The following is a 14,817-nucleotide window of genomic DNA, read 5'->3' as shown; positions in this document are numbered from 1 at the left end:
CTGGCCACTCCCACCTGCTCAGGCCCTCCCTCCGTCAGCCCCGCCCACCCAGCCGAGGAAGAGCTCCGCCTACCTCGGCCGGCCCCGCCCCTCTGCTCCAGCTCCAGCCCCACCCCCGTGGGCCCGTGGGGATCTCGCGCCGAGCGGGCGAGGTCTCGCTTAACCCGGAGGCCCAGGGTCCTGCTTCCCCGATGCTGCAGGCTTCCAGATCACCTCTCCATGTCGGGGTTCCCCAGCTAGCTCCTGCCGCCCGGGGAACACGGTAGGTCGCTGCACTCGGCCAGTCGGGAGAGACTGTCAGTGGCGGGTGCGGGCGAGGGCACGCGCGGTGAGTCTCGGACAGAGCGCGTCGAGTGGGGTTTCGGGGGACCCTGGGTGGGAAGCGGGCCGCCCGGCATAACGTGAACGAGGGGAAAGGCTGCGAAACGAAACGCAGGGGCTGGAGTTGCAGTGGGTGTCTTGGCGGCTGGGGCTGGAGAGTGCGGCGCAGACGGGGAAATGACTTTTCAGGGGTGTATTTTGAAAGCGCTGAGAAATTGTCCCAACAAACCAAGCTCTTAGTAATAATTACTGAACTCTTGCCACATGCCCGGCGCTGTAGCTTACGTGAATTAAGTCATTGAATCTCTTAACAGATCATTGTGGGGTAAAGGTGGCAGTGACCCTCCTATTACAGGTGAAGAAACTCAGTCTTGCTGTATATATGAGATTATGCAGCTGGAAAGGGGTGGACGCCAAAAACTCCGGCTGCAGGCCCTTTACAGCGCCAGGGTTCATAGTAGTGGAGCAAAGGAATGCTCCGTAGGCAGCAGGCAGTGACTGGTCATAATTTGGTTATATTGCTAATACCCATCTCTCAAGGGAAAATATCTAAAAATAATTACAACAGAAAAAAAAATGGTATAACAAAAACAAGGTGAGAGAGATTTGTTTAAGTAGCTGAAACATTGGAGGAAGCTGACTTGCCTTCAACAACATGCACCTGTTTTCTTGACAGCTGTACTGTGTGTAGGAAATAGGACCAAAAATTAGCTTGAAAGTTATTTGAACACTCTTCTAAAACCTGCCCTAGAGTGAGGAATGACAGTTATCCTTTTTCAACAACTTGAGTCATTTTTATTTTACGTATATTAACTTTAATAGGTAAATGAATTTTGTGAGAAAACGGAGTCTTTAAAAACAAAGTTAAATGATTTATCATAGACCACAGGGCAAATAAGCTAAGAGTAAGTCATCAGTGTGTGTACTACATGTCAGGCATCAGACCTTGGGGTTGAAGATATAAAAATTAATTTTAAAAAATGTGGATCCTGAAGCCAAATCATGAATATGCATTGTAGTTTCCCCACTTATTAGTTGTGTTAGCTCATAAAAATTATTTAGTCTCTGAGACTCAGCTTCCTTATCTGTCACATAATAATTCCTTCCTCATAAGACTGTGATGTGAATTTAATAAAATATTACTTGTACTTGTTGGGTTGGGACAGTACTTTGATAAATGGAATCTTCTGAGTACAGTACTAATCAGCTATCCTAGAGGTCATGCAACAAATGGGCATTTGAAATTGAGTGGTTTGAAAGAAAAGGATACCTAACATATTTAAGATAGGGCATGGTAAGAAGTAGAAAGACCTTATTATCCAAATCCTGTTACTCAATGTCATAGACTAGTTTTGCTACATCAGCCTTCCCAGGTAGTATAATTGCAAGGACTAGAGTTGAGGATGAGCAAAGGGTGGGGGGGCCTCAGCAATTAGTAGCTGGAGCCAACACACTGGCTCTTTTGGAGAGATACAGAAGGAGGTCTGGTCGCAGCTATAATTTGCATTAATTAGCTTGCTGACTATCTGAATGTTATCTGTTTCTTGGAAACTGTCAAAAGGATGTCACTGGTTGTTCGCTGATTTATGGATAAGGAGTTGTCAATCTTGAAGTGACATGATCTTCACCTTATACAAGTATTTCAGATTTACTTGATCTTGCTCTACTGTGCCACCCTTTATTATTTTTTAAAGATTTGTTTATTTATGCATACAGAACTGGGGTACAGGTGAGAGGTGCAGGGGCAGTGAGAGCATTCACCAGAACAGGCCAACTGACAACTGACCAAATACACTGCTGAGGGAAGCTGCTGACGGTCAAGAGCCGTCTGCCTCACCATGCGGATCACCTTGGGGGGGGGATCAAACTCATGCTGAAGTGGCTTTTGCTTCTTAGTGTTGTGCTTTAACCCGCTGCACCACCAGGGAAGGCCCCATTTTATTATTTTTATCTAAAACTACGTTTCATTTATTCTCTTTAAGATGTCATAAAATACCTGGAGACAGATCCAAAATGGAAATGGGAGGGTATTATTTTCTTCTCCACTTTAACTTTTTCTTCTTCCAGGGCTGATGAACTATTAGGGCAGGAAAGAGGGATGATTTCTAAAGTAAGAAATCCCATTCTTAGGGCCCTCCCTGGTGACACAGCGGGTAAATGCAGCACTAAGAAGCTAAAGCCACTTCAGCACGAGGTCAATCCACGGCCTCAGAGGTGACCCACATGGTGCGGCAGACCTCTCCTGACTCACCTGCTGCAATGTACTTCCTCAGTCAGCCTGTTCTGCTCCCCGACTCTGCCTCTGGTGAATCCTCTCACCATCCCTGCACCTCTGGCCTGTACACCAGTTCTGTATGCATAAATAAATACATCTTTAAAAAAAATCCCATTTTTAACTTGTCACAATTCCTCAGGACATGAATGATACAAAATGTGCCTTCATCCTACCTACCAAATTAGGGATAATAGAGAATTGGGGCTATATTGTTTGATGGTAAACATAGCCCACTAATTTGTGCACCTATGTAACCTTGCCTTATCTGAATATTAATAGATTGAGGGTAATAAGCACAGTGGCCAAACCTGTCACCTTCAAAAGTGGAAAATTTGGGCACCTCAAAGTGAAGAAAAGGGTAAATAGTACCCACAATGGGTAAAGGAAATGAATAAATGGGAAATGTAATGAGGGAACTCAACATTTTGCAAGAGGCTCAGAGCAACAGATGCTTCAAACAAGGTATGAACCCCTTCATACTAGTAATGAAGATACCAGTATCTTTCGACCTTTTTGATTGCTTTCTATGGGGGAATTCTACGTTCATAGACCAGGGGGTAGACAGCAATAATGTAATTAAGAAGCCTATTTAGTCTCTGCCCCAACTTCTGGTACTTTAGAGCTCCTATAACTCTTCAGCATGTCCCAAGTAATAGGAGCAGTACCTTTGGTTATGTTAATGACTTTTGCACAATTCCTAGGATGCGTGTTGGTTGCCAAGGACAACTGTGTGATTAGAAAGCTGGAACTTTCAGTCCCACCACCTCACCCCTACCTCTCACTTTCATGGAGGAAGGCCTAGAAGTTGACTTGACCACAAATGGTCATAATTTAACCAACCATGTCTGTAATCAAATCTTTTGTGTATTAATTTTTAACCTATGTACCTAGGTCAAACACTGAAAATATTTTTAGTCTATATCCAGGCAGTCTATTTAAGATATTTCCAGCCAGCCCCTTAAGAGAGTAAGAAATTAATCTGGCTGTAAAAGGAAGTTCTGTCTGCACCAACAGGGAGATTTATATTTGTGAATAAAAAGGTATGTTCTTTGCACAGTGTTTCTAAAGTATCGGGGGTATGGTTTATGAATAAAGATGGACTTTTGAATCAGAATGTGACTGAGAAAATGAGCAATGGTTAGAAACCTGCATTAACAAGCTTCCCGAGTTTTATACCTAGACATGAGAGCTACTGTACTGCTTTAAAGGCAGGTGTTTGTGTTTAGTCCTGGACATTGCTAACTGCTGTATACATACACAACCAATCTTATCTTTTGGAGTAAAATATTTAGACAAATAGTGAAAACATACTATTGAAATACCCTGTCATGTCTACCTCAGTAAGCTATTATACCAGATTATCAATATTCAGATAAGTTAGGGGAAGAAAAATAAGTAGCAAACTTTAAAAACCCTTGGTAAAGTTCATTCTTGGTCTTCTCTTTCTAAATTTTTCAGTTCCACTAGAGTTAATCACTAAACAAGACCAAAAGAGAACTTTATTTTACATGACTTTATTTTACATTTAGAACCATTTTATGCTTTACTTAAAAAAAAAAAAATTCACTTTGCTTTTAATATTCCTAAAAGCATTTTAACCAAAATCTTGATTTAGGAAGACTTAAGACATTGTGCATTATTTTAAATACTTTTGTTTTTTCCGTAACTATTAAAAATAAGTTCACAATTAGGGTTTCAAATTTCCTAGTCATACCTAGTTTGTTCTCATTTAGTATTTTGTTCAATTCCATCATGTGCATACAGAAATTAAGGTGATATGTAACTATCTTTTCAGATACATTGATGATTATCAGCTCAATCTAATTACTATTTCACTTATTCAGAAATAGCATTTAGACATAAAAATTAATGTCTTGCTTTGTAAAATAACCTTTGGTTAATTTACACACATCTAATACAGCATGTTGTGTTAAGTTTTAAGTAATACAATGAGTTTCATTGCTATCATTTTAGTTTGTAGTATGTATTGTTGTCAGCAGGGCTGAAACCAGGCTGAGACTGGTTCAGTCTTTTGAAGTTATGTAATAAAAGTATAGTGCCTTTGAACATGTAAAACATCCTGAAGGCCAGGAGTCCTATAAAGGAACCAAAAGGCAGGATAAAGTCCGGAGATTCTCTCTTCTCATTTTCAGATATATAAAGTAACAGTTTAAGTCACTTTATGGAAGACTAGTGTAGACGACAGTGGTTCTTATCATGTCACTGGAAAAAGCTAAAAAGCCACGAGAATTTAGATAGACTGGCCCTAGGCTACATAGTTATGGGTCATCCAAAAAGAACCTGTCACATAGGTAAGTATGAGTTGACGTGCTATGCCAAGGAAGGGCCTGGCCAGTGCCGTTCAGGATTCTCTGCTAACTGTAAAATGCAGGCTGATATTCTTTGTCTCTTAAGTCCATGTGTATATAAACTTTCAATTCTTAAAATCAAAAAATTTTACGCACATATCAGTGTTGGTGTATTGCCCTTAGTTTAAAATGTACAACTATATAAATAAAAACTATTGTTTCTTCAATATTACTTGACATTCTTCTGTAATTTCTTTATTTAAAAAAGTAAATGTAACAAGATACTTAAAAAAGGCTAGATACAAAAGTAGTTAAGCTGCTCACGAACATTTAAAATTTTCCAAAATGTATCTTCAGTAATCATGATCTTATAAAACATTTTACAGTTATCAGAAAGTGCCCAGGCTGAGTTCACATAACTGAAATACCTTAGTACAAATGTCTAGTTAGAACTGAAGTGCAATAACCTCCTGTCTGAATGCTCATTGAAATAGGGATACAAAAGAAAAAAAAAAAGTTGATTGTGATAAAGTATTGTGCATTGGCCCCATCATATGTACAAAAAAGTGCCCTCAATCAAATGAACAGATTACATGCAAAATATCAGTGGTATCATTTAATATCCTAGAGCTCAATGCAGCCAAAATAAACCGTAATAAAGGTGTTTTTTTTTCCCCTAGGTAAAAGTGATTTTGTCTTTAAGATTTGAATGTCGAGAACTTTTTACAAGTTCCATATACATAATACACAAATTGCAGCCAACCACAAATTAAACACCATAAAAAAGTTAAAATGAAACACAGAACATACTTAATTTTTTATTTTGAAATTCCCTATTCCCTCTATACAAGAACCTTTGCTGAAACACTTTCCACAAAGGCAGCAGTGAATATTCAGAACATTTTACATATTTTCCCTCAGCAAAAAGAAATCACAGTGAAATTATGTTGTTCTGCTGTCATCTTTGGCTGGGGTTAGACCCAGAAGTTGTTAGCTAGCAAACCATTAATGTTGCTAGTGCTCCTCAGGCCTTTACGCTACAAACTCAGCAAGGAATGTTTGCATTTAATCTCTTTTAAGTTACCACCAGGGGGTGTGACAGCATTAACTTCCATAAACTTTTATAGACAAATGGAAAAAATCTACAAAATTAGCTAGTAATATTACACAGCAATACACACTTTTTTATACTCTACACAAAACCAAAATTCTTGGTCTTAATGGCGAGTAACAATTTCTGTTTGAGAATCTGTTTAGAGGAATAGAGTGGGACATAAAGTCGAGAAATGCAAGTATTTGCAGTAGGAAGATGTTGATCATCTGGTGGTCTTATTGTGATTGAGGGCATAGGCTGAAATCCTTCTTCACTGGCTGGTAATGATGGGCTTGATGTCCAGAAGTAAACCTAAACAGGAACATAATATAGTTTTGATTTTTAACAGAGTTAACATTCAACCTTTAATTCTAGCAATATCAATAAAGCCCTACTACTCTTGTGTTAAAACATACTAAGCTTTATTATTTTCAACTGGGCTTTAAATCTATTTCTTGGACTCAAAAGTTCCATTTCAGAAGATAAAGAGTCTGTGTTTCAGGGTCAATTTCTCATCTGCAAAATGAGACTAGTAAGGGCTTTTCCAATGAATAAATTCCACATGGAGATAAAGCACCAAAACCAAGTCGAAGTTCACACAGGTTATCGAAGACATTATCTTGCATCTTATCTACTAATCAATGTTGCACGGAAGAGCACTGGGGATGTCAAAACCCATGCACTAAGACACTGAGCATTTACTATATGTCTGTTTTGTGTGACCTATCAGTAAAATTTGTTAGCTTCTCTTTTTCCTTGGCTATGCTTTCCTGGAATACTTAAAAAAAAAAAAAAATTTAGCCCCCCCCCGGTGGCACAACAGGTTAGGAAGCAGCACGGCAAAATAGTGCAGCCGCTTCAGTGCAAGTTCGATTCCCCACCCCAAGGCGATCCACATGGCGTGGCAAACCTCTCCTGACCCGCCTGCTCCTCCCCTCAGCAGTGTTATTTCATCAGTTGGCCTGTTCTGCTCCCCACTCTATCTCTGGTGAAGCCTCTCACCACCACTGCACCTCTGGCCTGTACCCCAGTTCTGTAGGCATAAATAAATCTTTAAAAAGTATATTTTACATAATTTTTCATCTTCGTACAATGTTTGTTTCCTCCTCTCAGGTGCAGTCCCCGTGAAATTCCCACCACCAAGTCACCCGTAAACCATCACCATGGTCCTCGAGCTCTTCCCTCCCCTGCTTTGATCCCTCTCCCTCCCCTGCAGAATGTCTCTGATTTGGTTTCCTGTTAATTTTATTATTTTCTGATCCCTTATTTGGTTCCCCTATATTCCTCCTATAAGTGAAACCATCCAATAATTTCCTTTTTCCTTCTGGCTTATTTCACAGCATAATCCCTTCCGGCACCATCCATGCTGCTGTGAATGGCATGAGTTTATCTTATCTGATTGCTGATAGTATGTGGAGTACTTCTTAATATTTATTTGGACCCTTACCTGTGTGTACACACACACACCCTCACCCTCACCCTAAATGATAGTGAGAATGCCTGTTTCCTAAGGTCAAGCTCTTTATATTGGATGCCCTTATAGTGTGTAACAAACATATCCAATATTCTACAGTGACTCAGAAATCTCACCAGAACCTTTTGCTATTTCCTAAAATCTTACCTGGAATTCTATAGCAGGAAGCAAAGTAGAAACTCTGCCAAGTGCTGCAATCTACAAAATCTTAAAACTATGAAAGGACTGGAAGATACTCTATTTAACGGGTCCAAACCACATACATTTTACAAATAGGAAAGAAGCTTAACATAAGTGTAGATGCCGCTAAAGGACTGCTACTATTCAAAAAGGAAATAAATTTTATAACCTTACCCAGACACCTATCAAACTTACAGTTACAAGACTAAAAACTCAAGAGTGAGAATAGTGTTATAGTTTATGTCCTTAGTTTTTGCCCCTCATACATGAGCCAGCGTAAACCCAACACAGCAGTTGAAGGGGAGTGATACTAGTAAGGGAGTGTGGGGGAAGAAGAGAAAATACCTTGTTAAACTTCTATTTTAAAAAACAAAAAACTGCTAAGGCTTAAACAATGTTAGGAGTGAAGTTCAAATTTAAGCTGCTTAATGGGAAATATTAAGACCCTTTCAGAGGGGATTTAATTTAACTGGCTGAACAGAGGATGTATTGCTTTGGAAAGAGCAGAAAAATTTAAACTAGCGAACAATGATAGACCTACTTAAAACTCATACCGTATAATAGCCAATCATTTCGACTTATGTTTTGAGGCTCTTCTAGACCTGCTATGGGAGCCATGCCTTAGGAAAATAAAGTGCTCTGAATCCAAAGACTGACTACAGGCAACAGAACCTTAATAAACTATGTAGCTGCTCCTGAAACCAATGAGACAGAGGTGGTACCAGCACTGGTATGGACTTCAGGGTCTCTAAGGTCAAAGACAGTTAAAACATAGGCAATGTCACCAGGGAACAACCTGAGTGGAAATTACTAGCATGGCTTAAAGCAAAAACAGAACCAGGTGTCAGGCAGGACCTTCTCAACAACTTGTTTCCTGCATAGATGGCTGAAGAGTACTAAAGCAGGACTCCCTCCCACAAAAAGGTCACAGCTTGAATTGAAGGTAAATGAGAAAATGTGCAAGTTCTGTGCTTTCCCACTACATAGCAACAGTTTATTCTCTCTCAAATAAGTCAGAATATATGCCTAGAAAGTGGATCTTTCTTTGCATTCTAGGAATAGTCCGGTTAGGTAACTGACAACTAAGGCTGGTACCACCTGGGGAATGTCTCAGGGAACTGTAAGGACTAAGAGCAGAAAAGACTGCTAATTTTCTGCGTAACAAATGTCCCTCAAATGTCTCCAAGAAGACCTACTCAGACTACCTTTCAAGATTAAGGGGCAGGTTGATTTGGTTATGGGTATACTTGAACAAAGGTTCTACTAACTTAAAGTTTTTATTATCTAACTTACAATTCTAAAGTAGTAACAGTAAGATATAAATAATACCCATGTCACACAAGCTTACTCTATTCCTAGTATAAAGATAGCAAGCATGGTTCAGAAATTGTCCAAAGACTCGCCACCAGTCAGCTGCTGTAAGGATGCAAGAAATGAGTGGCCAGCATATGTAAGCACTACGAAGAAAAGAAAGGGGCATTGGATCCTCCCTGGTGGCACAGAAGTAAGCACAGCACTAAGAAGCTAAAGTCACTTCAGCATGAGTTAGATCTCCACCTGCACTGGAGGTGACCCACAGGGCGGGGCAGACCTCTCCTGACCCGCCCGCTGCTCCCCTCAGCAGTGTACTTTAATGCCAGTGAGAAAAGCCTGTTCTGCTCCCCACTCTGTCTCTGGTGAATCCTCTCACCACCCCACACTTCTGGCCTGTACACAAGCTTTATATACATAAATAAGTAAATCTTCAAAAAAAAGAAACAGGCCTCAACACAAGATGACATAGGTAGACAAGACTATTTCACTGGTTACAGCTTAATACTTTGGGTTCTGTTCTGGAACTGCCTTTATTTCTCCCCTTTTAATATTTTTTTTTAGCCAAGATTACAACACTTACAAACTTAAAAGGTTATCACAGTATTTGAACGTGTTAGTATTTTCTTCTACACATTTTGTGAAACTTTGAACTTACAAGATCCTGACGCTCTGTCATGCTCATCTTCTCTACTATTGACCAGAACCACCGCTTGAACTGCAAGAGCTTTTCAGCATTTTCTCCTATGAACAAAGAATATAATTCAATATATTGTACCAGTTATTTTTTAGAAGATGACTTATTATAAAGATATAAAATTAAATTATTTAGGATGAGGGCCCTACTTCCTAGTACAGAAAATAAGAACCATGTGCGTAACATAAACTGCTTCAGTTAGTCAATATTGACTAAAGGTGAGAAGAAAAATGAACCCATAGTCTGACAGTCTCAATTCCTGTCATAACCTTAAATCATGTTTCTTGAATTTTATTGCATTTAAGTCACTAGGGGACCTTTTTTAAAATGCAGATTCTCATTCACCAGGTCTGAGGAAAGAGGGGTTAGGAACAATTCTGCTTCAAAATGCTGATCCTGTTGATCTTAGGATCTTTAGATATCTTCCCTCCCCCCATGTTTTTGATTTGTAAATGGGGCAAATTCTTATCTCACAAATACTGAAAACTGTACCGAAAAGAAGCATGAAAATTAATATATAATGGCTTCTCTATATTGCCACGCATGAAGGAAAAACAAAAACATATCCAAATTTAACTTACTATCGTTCGGCTGAAGCTGTATGTAAAATATGAAAAACATAGTGGAAAAAGTTGTACCTTCATGTATGCAATAATCTTGGACTATAGGTATAATCCTCTCATAATGAATTTCTTGGAGCTTCCAGTGTTTTACTTTATAGTCACAGCTAAAAAGTCTATTCCTAGACTACAGGACTTTGGAAAGAAAGAGTTGCTGCAAATTAAGCAATGAAGGTAAATGTTATTCTAACAGGATTATCACTCCTCTTTTCTCTTTATTCTTTCTAGATATCCCTATGTGCTTGTGTGCAATTATGTTTTTGTGTATGTTGGATCCAGTTCTACAAACAAGTTATCAATACAAAGTCTTTAGAGTTTAAGAGTCATGAATCAGGAAAGACCAATAGAATTGTTACATGGATTATTTGTTCTTAATGAATGACTGAGAATTTTTTTTATATAGTTGGCCACCACAAGGAATTTTTACTTGTATTCATATACTAAACCATGTATTCTTTAAAAGTCAGAAAAATAAGAGTAACCTAAAGCTAAGTTATCATATCTCCCTCATCTTTAAAAATTAATGTAAAAAACATTTAACATCACATTTCCTAAGAATCAGAAGCTGCCTAGCCAAACTATACAGTTTATTCCTTAGATCTTTAAACTATTCCATACCTGATTCATCATTGAAAGAGGTAAAACTGATCAGCATTTGCACATTAACTTCACCACAACCATTTACCAAAAGCCTAAAATCTTCTGCCGTTAAATCTTCTAATGAATTTTTTGGAAGCACATCCAGCAGGCCTTTCCTCATTGCCTAGAAAATTTCAAAATTACACTTTTATTATAATGAGCAATTTATTTCTCATGTGTTTATTTTTGTTAAAGTGCATTATTTAATTATAGTCCAAGTATATTTGCTCTTTATATAATGAAAAATATTAACTTCTATATTTTGAATTTAACAGATTGAGGGGGGTGGGTTTTTACTATTAATAGATTACAGGCTCAAAAATCCAGTGGTGGTATACTAGTAGTTAGCTGAAATAATGTCAAATTATGTCAATAACAAATCATTAAAATAAGTTTGAATAGTTCTAGTTTGTCAAAAGTGCTATCCTGCCTGTCAACATCCTTAGTGTAACAGAAACTACCATCCCAATTACAAACCCAGAATCCAGAAGCTTTCTAAGAAATTACCAAATGCCAAGAATGTTTCAAAAGACTTCCATTTAATTCTATCTTTATTGTGCAGAGCAGAAAACCAAATCATGAAGGATCTATGTAGCTTGCTGATGCCACACAGCTAAAGGGTGTCGGAGGCATGACTGGAATACTGACGTGCCAACTCCGGAGCCTGCACAACTATTCCCAGGCACAGGGACCACAAATGACACTATAAAGTTCTAAATCTATACAAACAAGTATCTTGCCTAAAAAGATGGAAAACACAGAAGTGGGACACATAAGTAGTTATCTTAATAGGCCTGTACTTTGGAAGGGTCTGATTGGGGGAATGGCCTGAGGCTGGCTTCTGGGAACTTGCTAACAGAATGTTCCCTGTATTACTAACTGATAAGGCTTTTTGAATATCTGGGGCAATGGACCCTGCCTGCACCTGCTTGCCTACATTCTTTCTATGAGCTATGTTAAATATGATGATCCTGTACTTTCTTCTGAGAGTCTGAATTTCAGTAACCACGGCTGGTTGTGCAGGCAGAAAATGCTTATGGGACTGGTCATCAATATAAATCCTTAAATCTGACACTCAGGCAGGCCTTCCTAAGTGTAAGTACTGCATGTATTGATGTGATTCAAAGTTGTAGGAACAACCCATATCCCTAGAGAGAGAACTCTGATGCCTGCACCTGAATTTCTCAAGACTATCGGATGTCCTTTTGTTCCTTCCTGACTTATTTCACAATAATAAACTGTAAGTGCATTAAGTAAATACTAGTACTCTGTCTAGTGGGTCACAAAAGTTATGAGTGGTCACAAGACCACATACCAGTGGTAGTTTCAAGCTTACCAAATCTTTGATTACATGGTTTTTCCAAAAGGTTTACCCAAATTAATGAATAGTTGGTCTGGATTCTGGCATTATACTGTAAATAATGAAATTTATTATAGTTTAAGAATTCTGACTTTTTCTGGGTAACCTAAATATAGTGTTAAGCTAGTTTATCACACAGGAAGACATAGTAATAGTCTCATCAGAACAAGCACCACTTTCTATGAAATACATACGTGCAATGGCTGTTCCGCGACTACCAACATTCTGTGCTCCGCATATTTCCGAACATATTCATACACGTTCTGAGGGGTGACGGGTATATTCACACCATTAGGAATAAGTTCAACCTGTGAAAAAAGTAGTGGTGCAATTCTATCAAAGCAGCAATCAACAGTTCATGAAACAATTTCCTAAAATGCTAAAATCTAAAGACCATTCTGTATTTGACAAGAATCTAAGGGAAACAAACATTTTAGACCAAGTACGTACACAAGCTATCAGCCCCTCCCTCTCCTCTCTACACCTATCCATCTCCTACACCACGTCTGTCTCTGCTCCAACCCATCTAAATTTTTTATATATTAACAAGCCTAAAAGTCTAAATTCGCTTGCCAGAAGCAAAAACATTATGTATTTACCTGTCCTCCACCTTCCTCTTTACACAGATCAATGGCAAATGCCAAATCCATTGCTGAGAAAACAGCATCAGCATCTGAACTCTGAGAAGCGAGGATGAGCTGCCGCAAACTCTCATACATCACAGGGTCAAAAAATGCAAAATCATGCCAGTTGACCTAAGAAGTAATCATATGTGAGTCCATTGTCAAATATCTTTACTGAATTCATCAGCAAATTAAAATCTGTGATGAACTTTACATAATTTGAAGATAAACTGTTATTTTCCACTAAATGAGTAAAGCATTAAAAAGATAACATTTAAAATCATTGGCTCTTATAACTTTTTTAAAATTTATTTTTAGAGAGAGAGAGAGAGAGAGAGAGAGAATGAATGATATTCACCAGAGACAGGTGTAGAAGAGGCAGATCGACTGAAATACACTGCTACACTGCTGAGGGGAGCAGTGATGCAGACAGGTGAGTCTGCTGCAACATATGTGGGTTAACGCCTGGCCAGGGACTGAACACAGGCTATGGTGGTGATAGCTGAGACTAACCCCTGTGCCACCAGGGCGGCTGGAAAACATTTACTTTTTTGAAGTATAAAAAGTATAGTAGTGTTAACTTTATTTCAGAGTAATCATTTGCAAAACCCAGCACTAATTATTAAATAATGGTTATGCTGAACTGAATTACATCTACTTAGTCTTGCCAATAATCAAAATTATTATAGGTTTAACTTAGGAATCCAGTAACTTGCTAAAGGTCACATCACTGGGTTAAATTTGAGTCTATCTGATTCCGCTATTTTCCCCCCATAAACTTTTGTTTAAAGATATATCAACGGGTCCTCTCTGGTGGTGCAGCAGGTTAAAAGCATAGCAATGAGAAGCTAAAGCCACTTCTACATGAGTTCAATCCCTGCCTACCCTGGAGGTGACCACATGGCACAGCAGACCTCTCCTGACCCGGCCGCTCTCCCCTCTGCAGTGTACTTCATCACTCTGCCTGTTCTGCTCCCCACTCTGTCTCTGGTGAATCCTCTCACCCTCCGCATCTCTGGCCTGTACCCCAATTCTGTCTGAATAAATAAATCTTAAAAAAAAAAAAAGATGTATCAACATTGTTATGTTGCTGAACTTTAAGTTTAGTTCTTCCTTGCACAAGAACATGTGTGTTCTTTGTTTCACTCTACCCCTAAGAAATTCAGTAGAGTTGGAATGAAAAGACATATATCACAAAATGGTATCCTGTATTAGTAGAAAACAGTATTTGTCAGTGTGTCTCATTAAAGAAAATTCTTAAGAGTACAGCTATAACCATGCTAACTCATTTCAGATTCATGATTAAAGACGAAAATAACTCTTTTGTAGTATCTTTATAATACATTTAGGAATACTGAGTAGTTATATTTTAAGTCAAAAGCTGCAGAAATAGTACTGTACAAAAATAATGAAGTGATTTTTCCTGTCCCTCTAATCATAAAGGAAAGTGTAGCTACCAAACTATCAAAACACTATGAAGAAAATAAATTCTATCACTCATGTAAATATCAAGCATGCTTATTTCCTTATATTCTTTTGTGTTCTCTTTTTCATGCATAGTTTTACATATATTTTTAAAACTGGGAGTGCTCTTTTAAATGCATTATCTCCCACTGTCACCTACTAGAATTAATAATAGATAAAATCCACTATGCATGTACTATGTGCCAGGCCCCATGCAATTTCCTTGGCTTTTTTTTTTTTTTTTTAAGATTTATTTATTTGTGCATACAGAACTGGGTTACAAGCCAGAGGTGCAGGGGTGGTGAGAGGCTTCACCAGAGACAGAGTGGGGAGCAGAACAGGCAGACTGGCTGAAGTACACTGCTGAGGGGAGCAGTGATGCAGACAGGTGAGTCTGCTGCAACATATGTGGGTTAACGCCTGGCCAGGGACTGAACACAGGCTATGGTGG

The 14,817-nt window shown here is 38.7% G+C and overlaps 1 protein-coding gene across 1 annotated transcript in view; it reads right to left on the bottom strand.

Moving 5' to 3' along the window:
• Positions 1-5,142: 5,142 nt before the first annotated feature.
• UBR5 (ubiquitin protein ligase E3 component n-recognin 5) overlaps positions 5,143-14,817 on the bottom strand; it is a 122,308-nt gene continuing 112,633 nt past the window's right edge. The window contains exons 55-59 of the mRNA XM_012722908.1: positions 12,879-13,034; positions 12,474-12,587; positions 10,899-11,043; positions 9,622-9,707; positions 5,143-6,310 (exon numbers count right to left, since the gene is read on the bottom strand). Coding sequence (XP_012578362.1) covers positions 6,098-6,310; positions 9,622-9,707; positions 10,899-11,043; positions 12,474-12,587; positions 12,879-13,034 — 714 coding nt within the window. The 3' untranslated portion in view covers positions 5,143-6,097. The remainder of the gene's footprint in view (positions 6,311-9,621; positions 9,708-10,898; positions 11,044-12,473; positions 12,588-12,878; positions 13,035-14,817) is intronic.

The sequence above is a fragment of the Condylura cristata genome, unplaced genomic scaffold (assembly GCF_000260355.1).
Source record: "Condylura cristata isolate star-nosed mole 26May11 unplaced genomic scaffold, ConCri1.0 scaffold00009, whole genome shotgun sequence".
Lineage (NCBI taxonomy): Eukaryota > Metazoa > Chordata > Mammalia > Eulipotyphla > Talpidae > Condylura > Condylura cristata.
The sequence above is the reverse complement of the archived record's forward strand: the minus strand, read 5'-3'. Positions and strand labels throughout refer to the sequence as shown.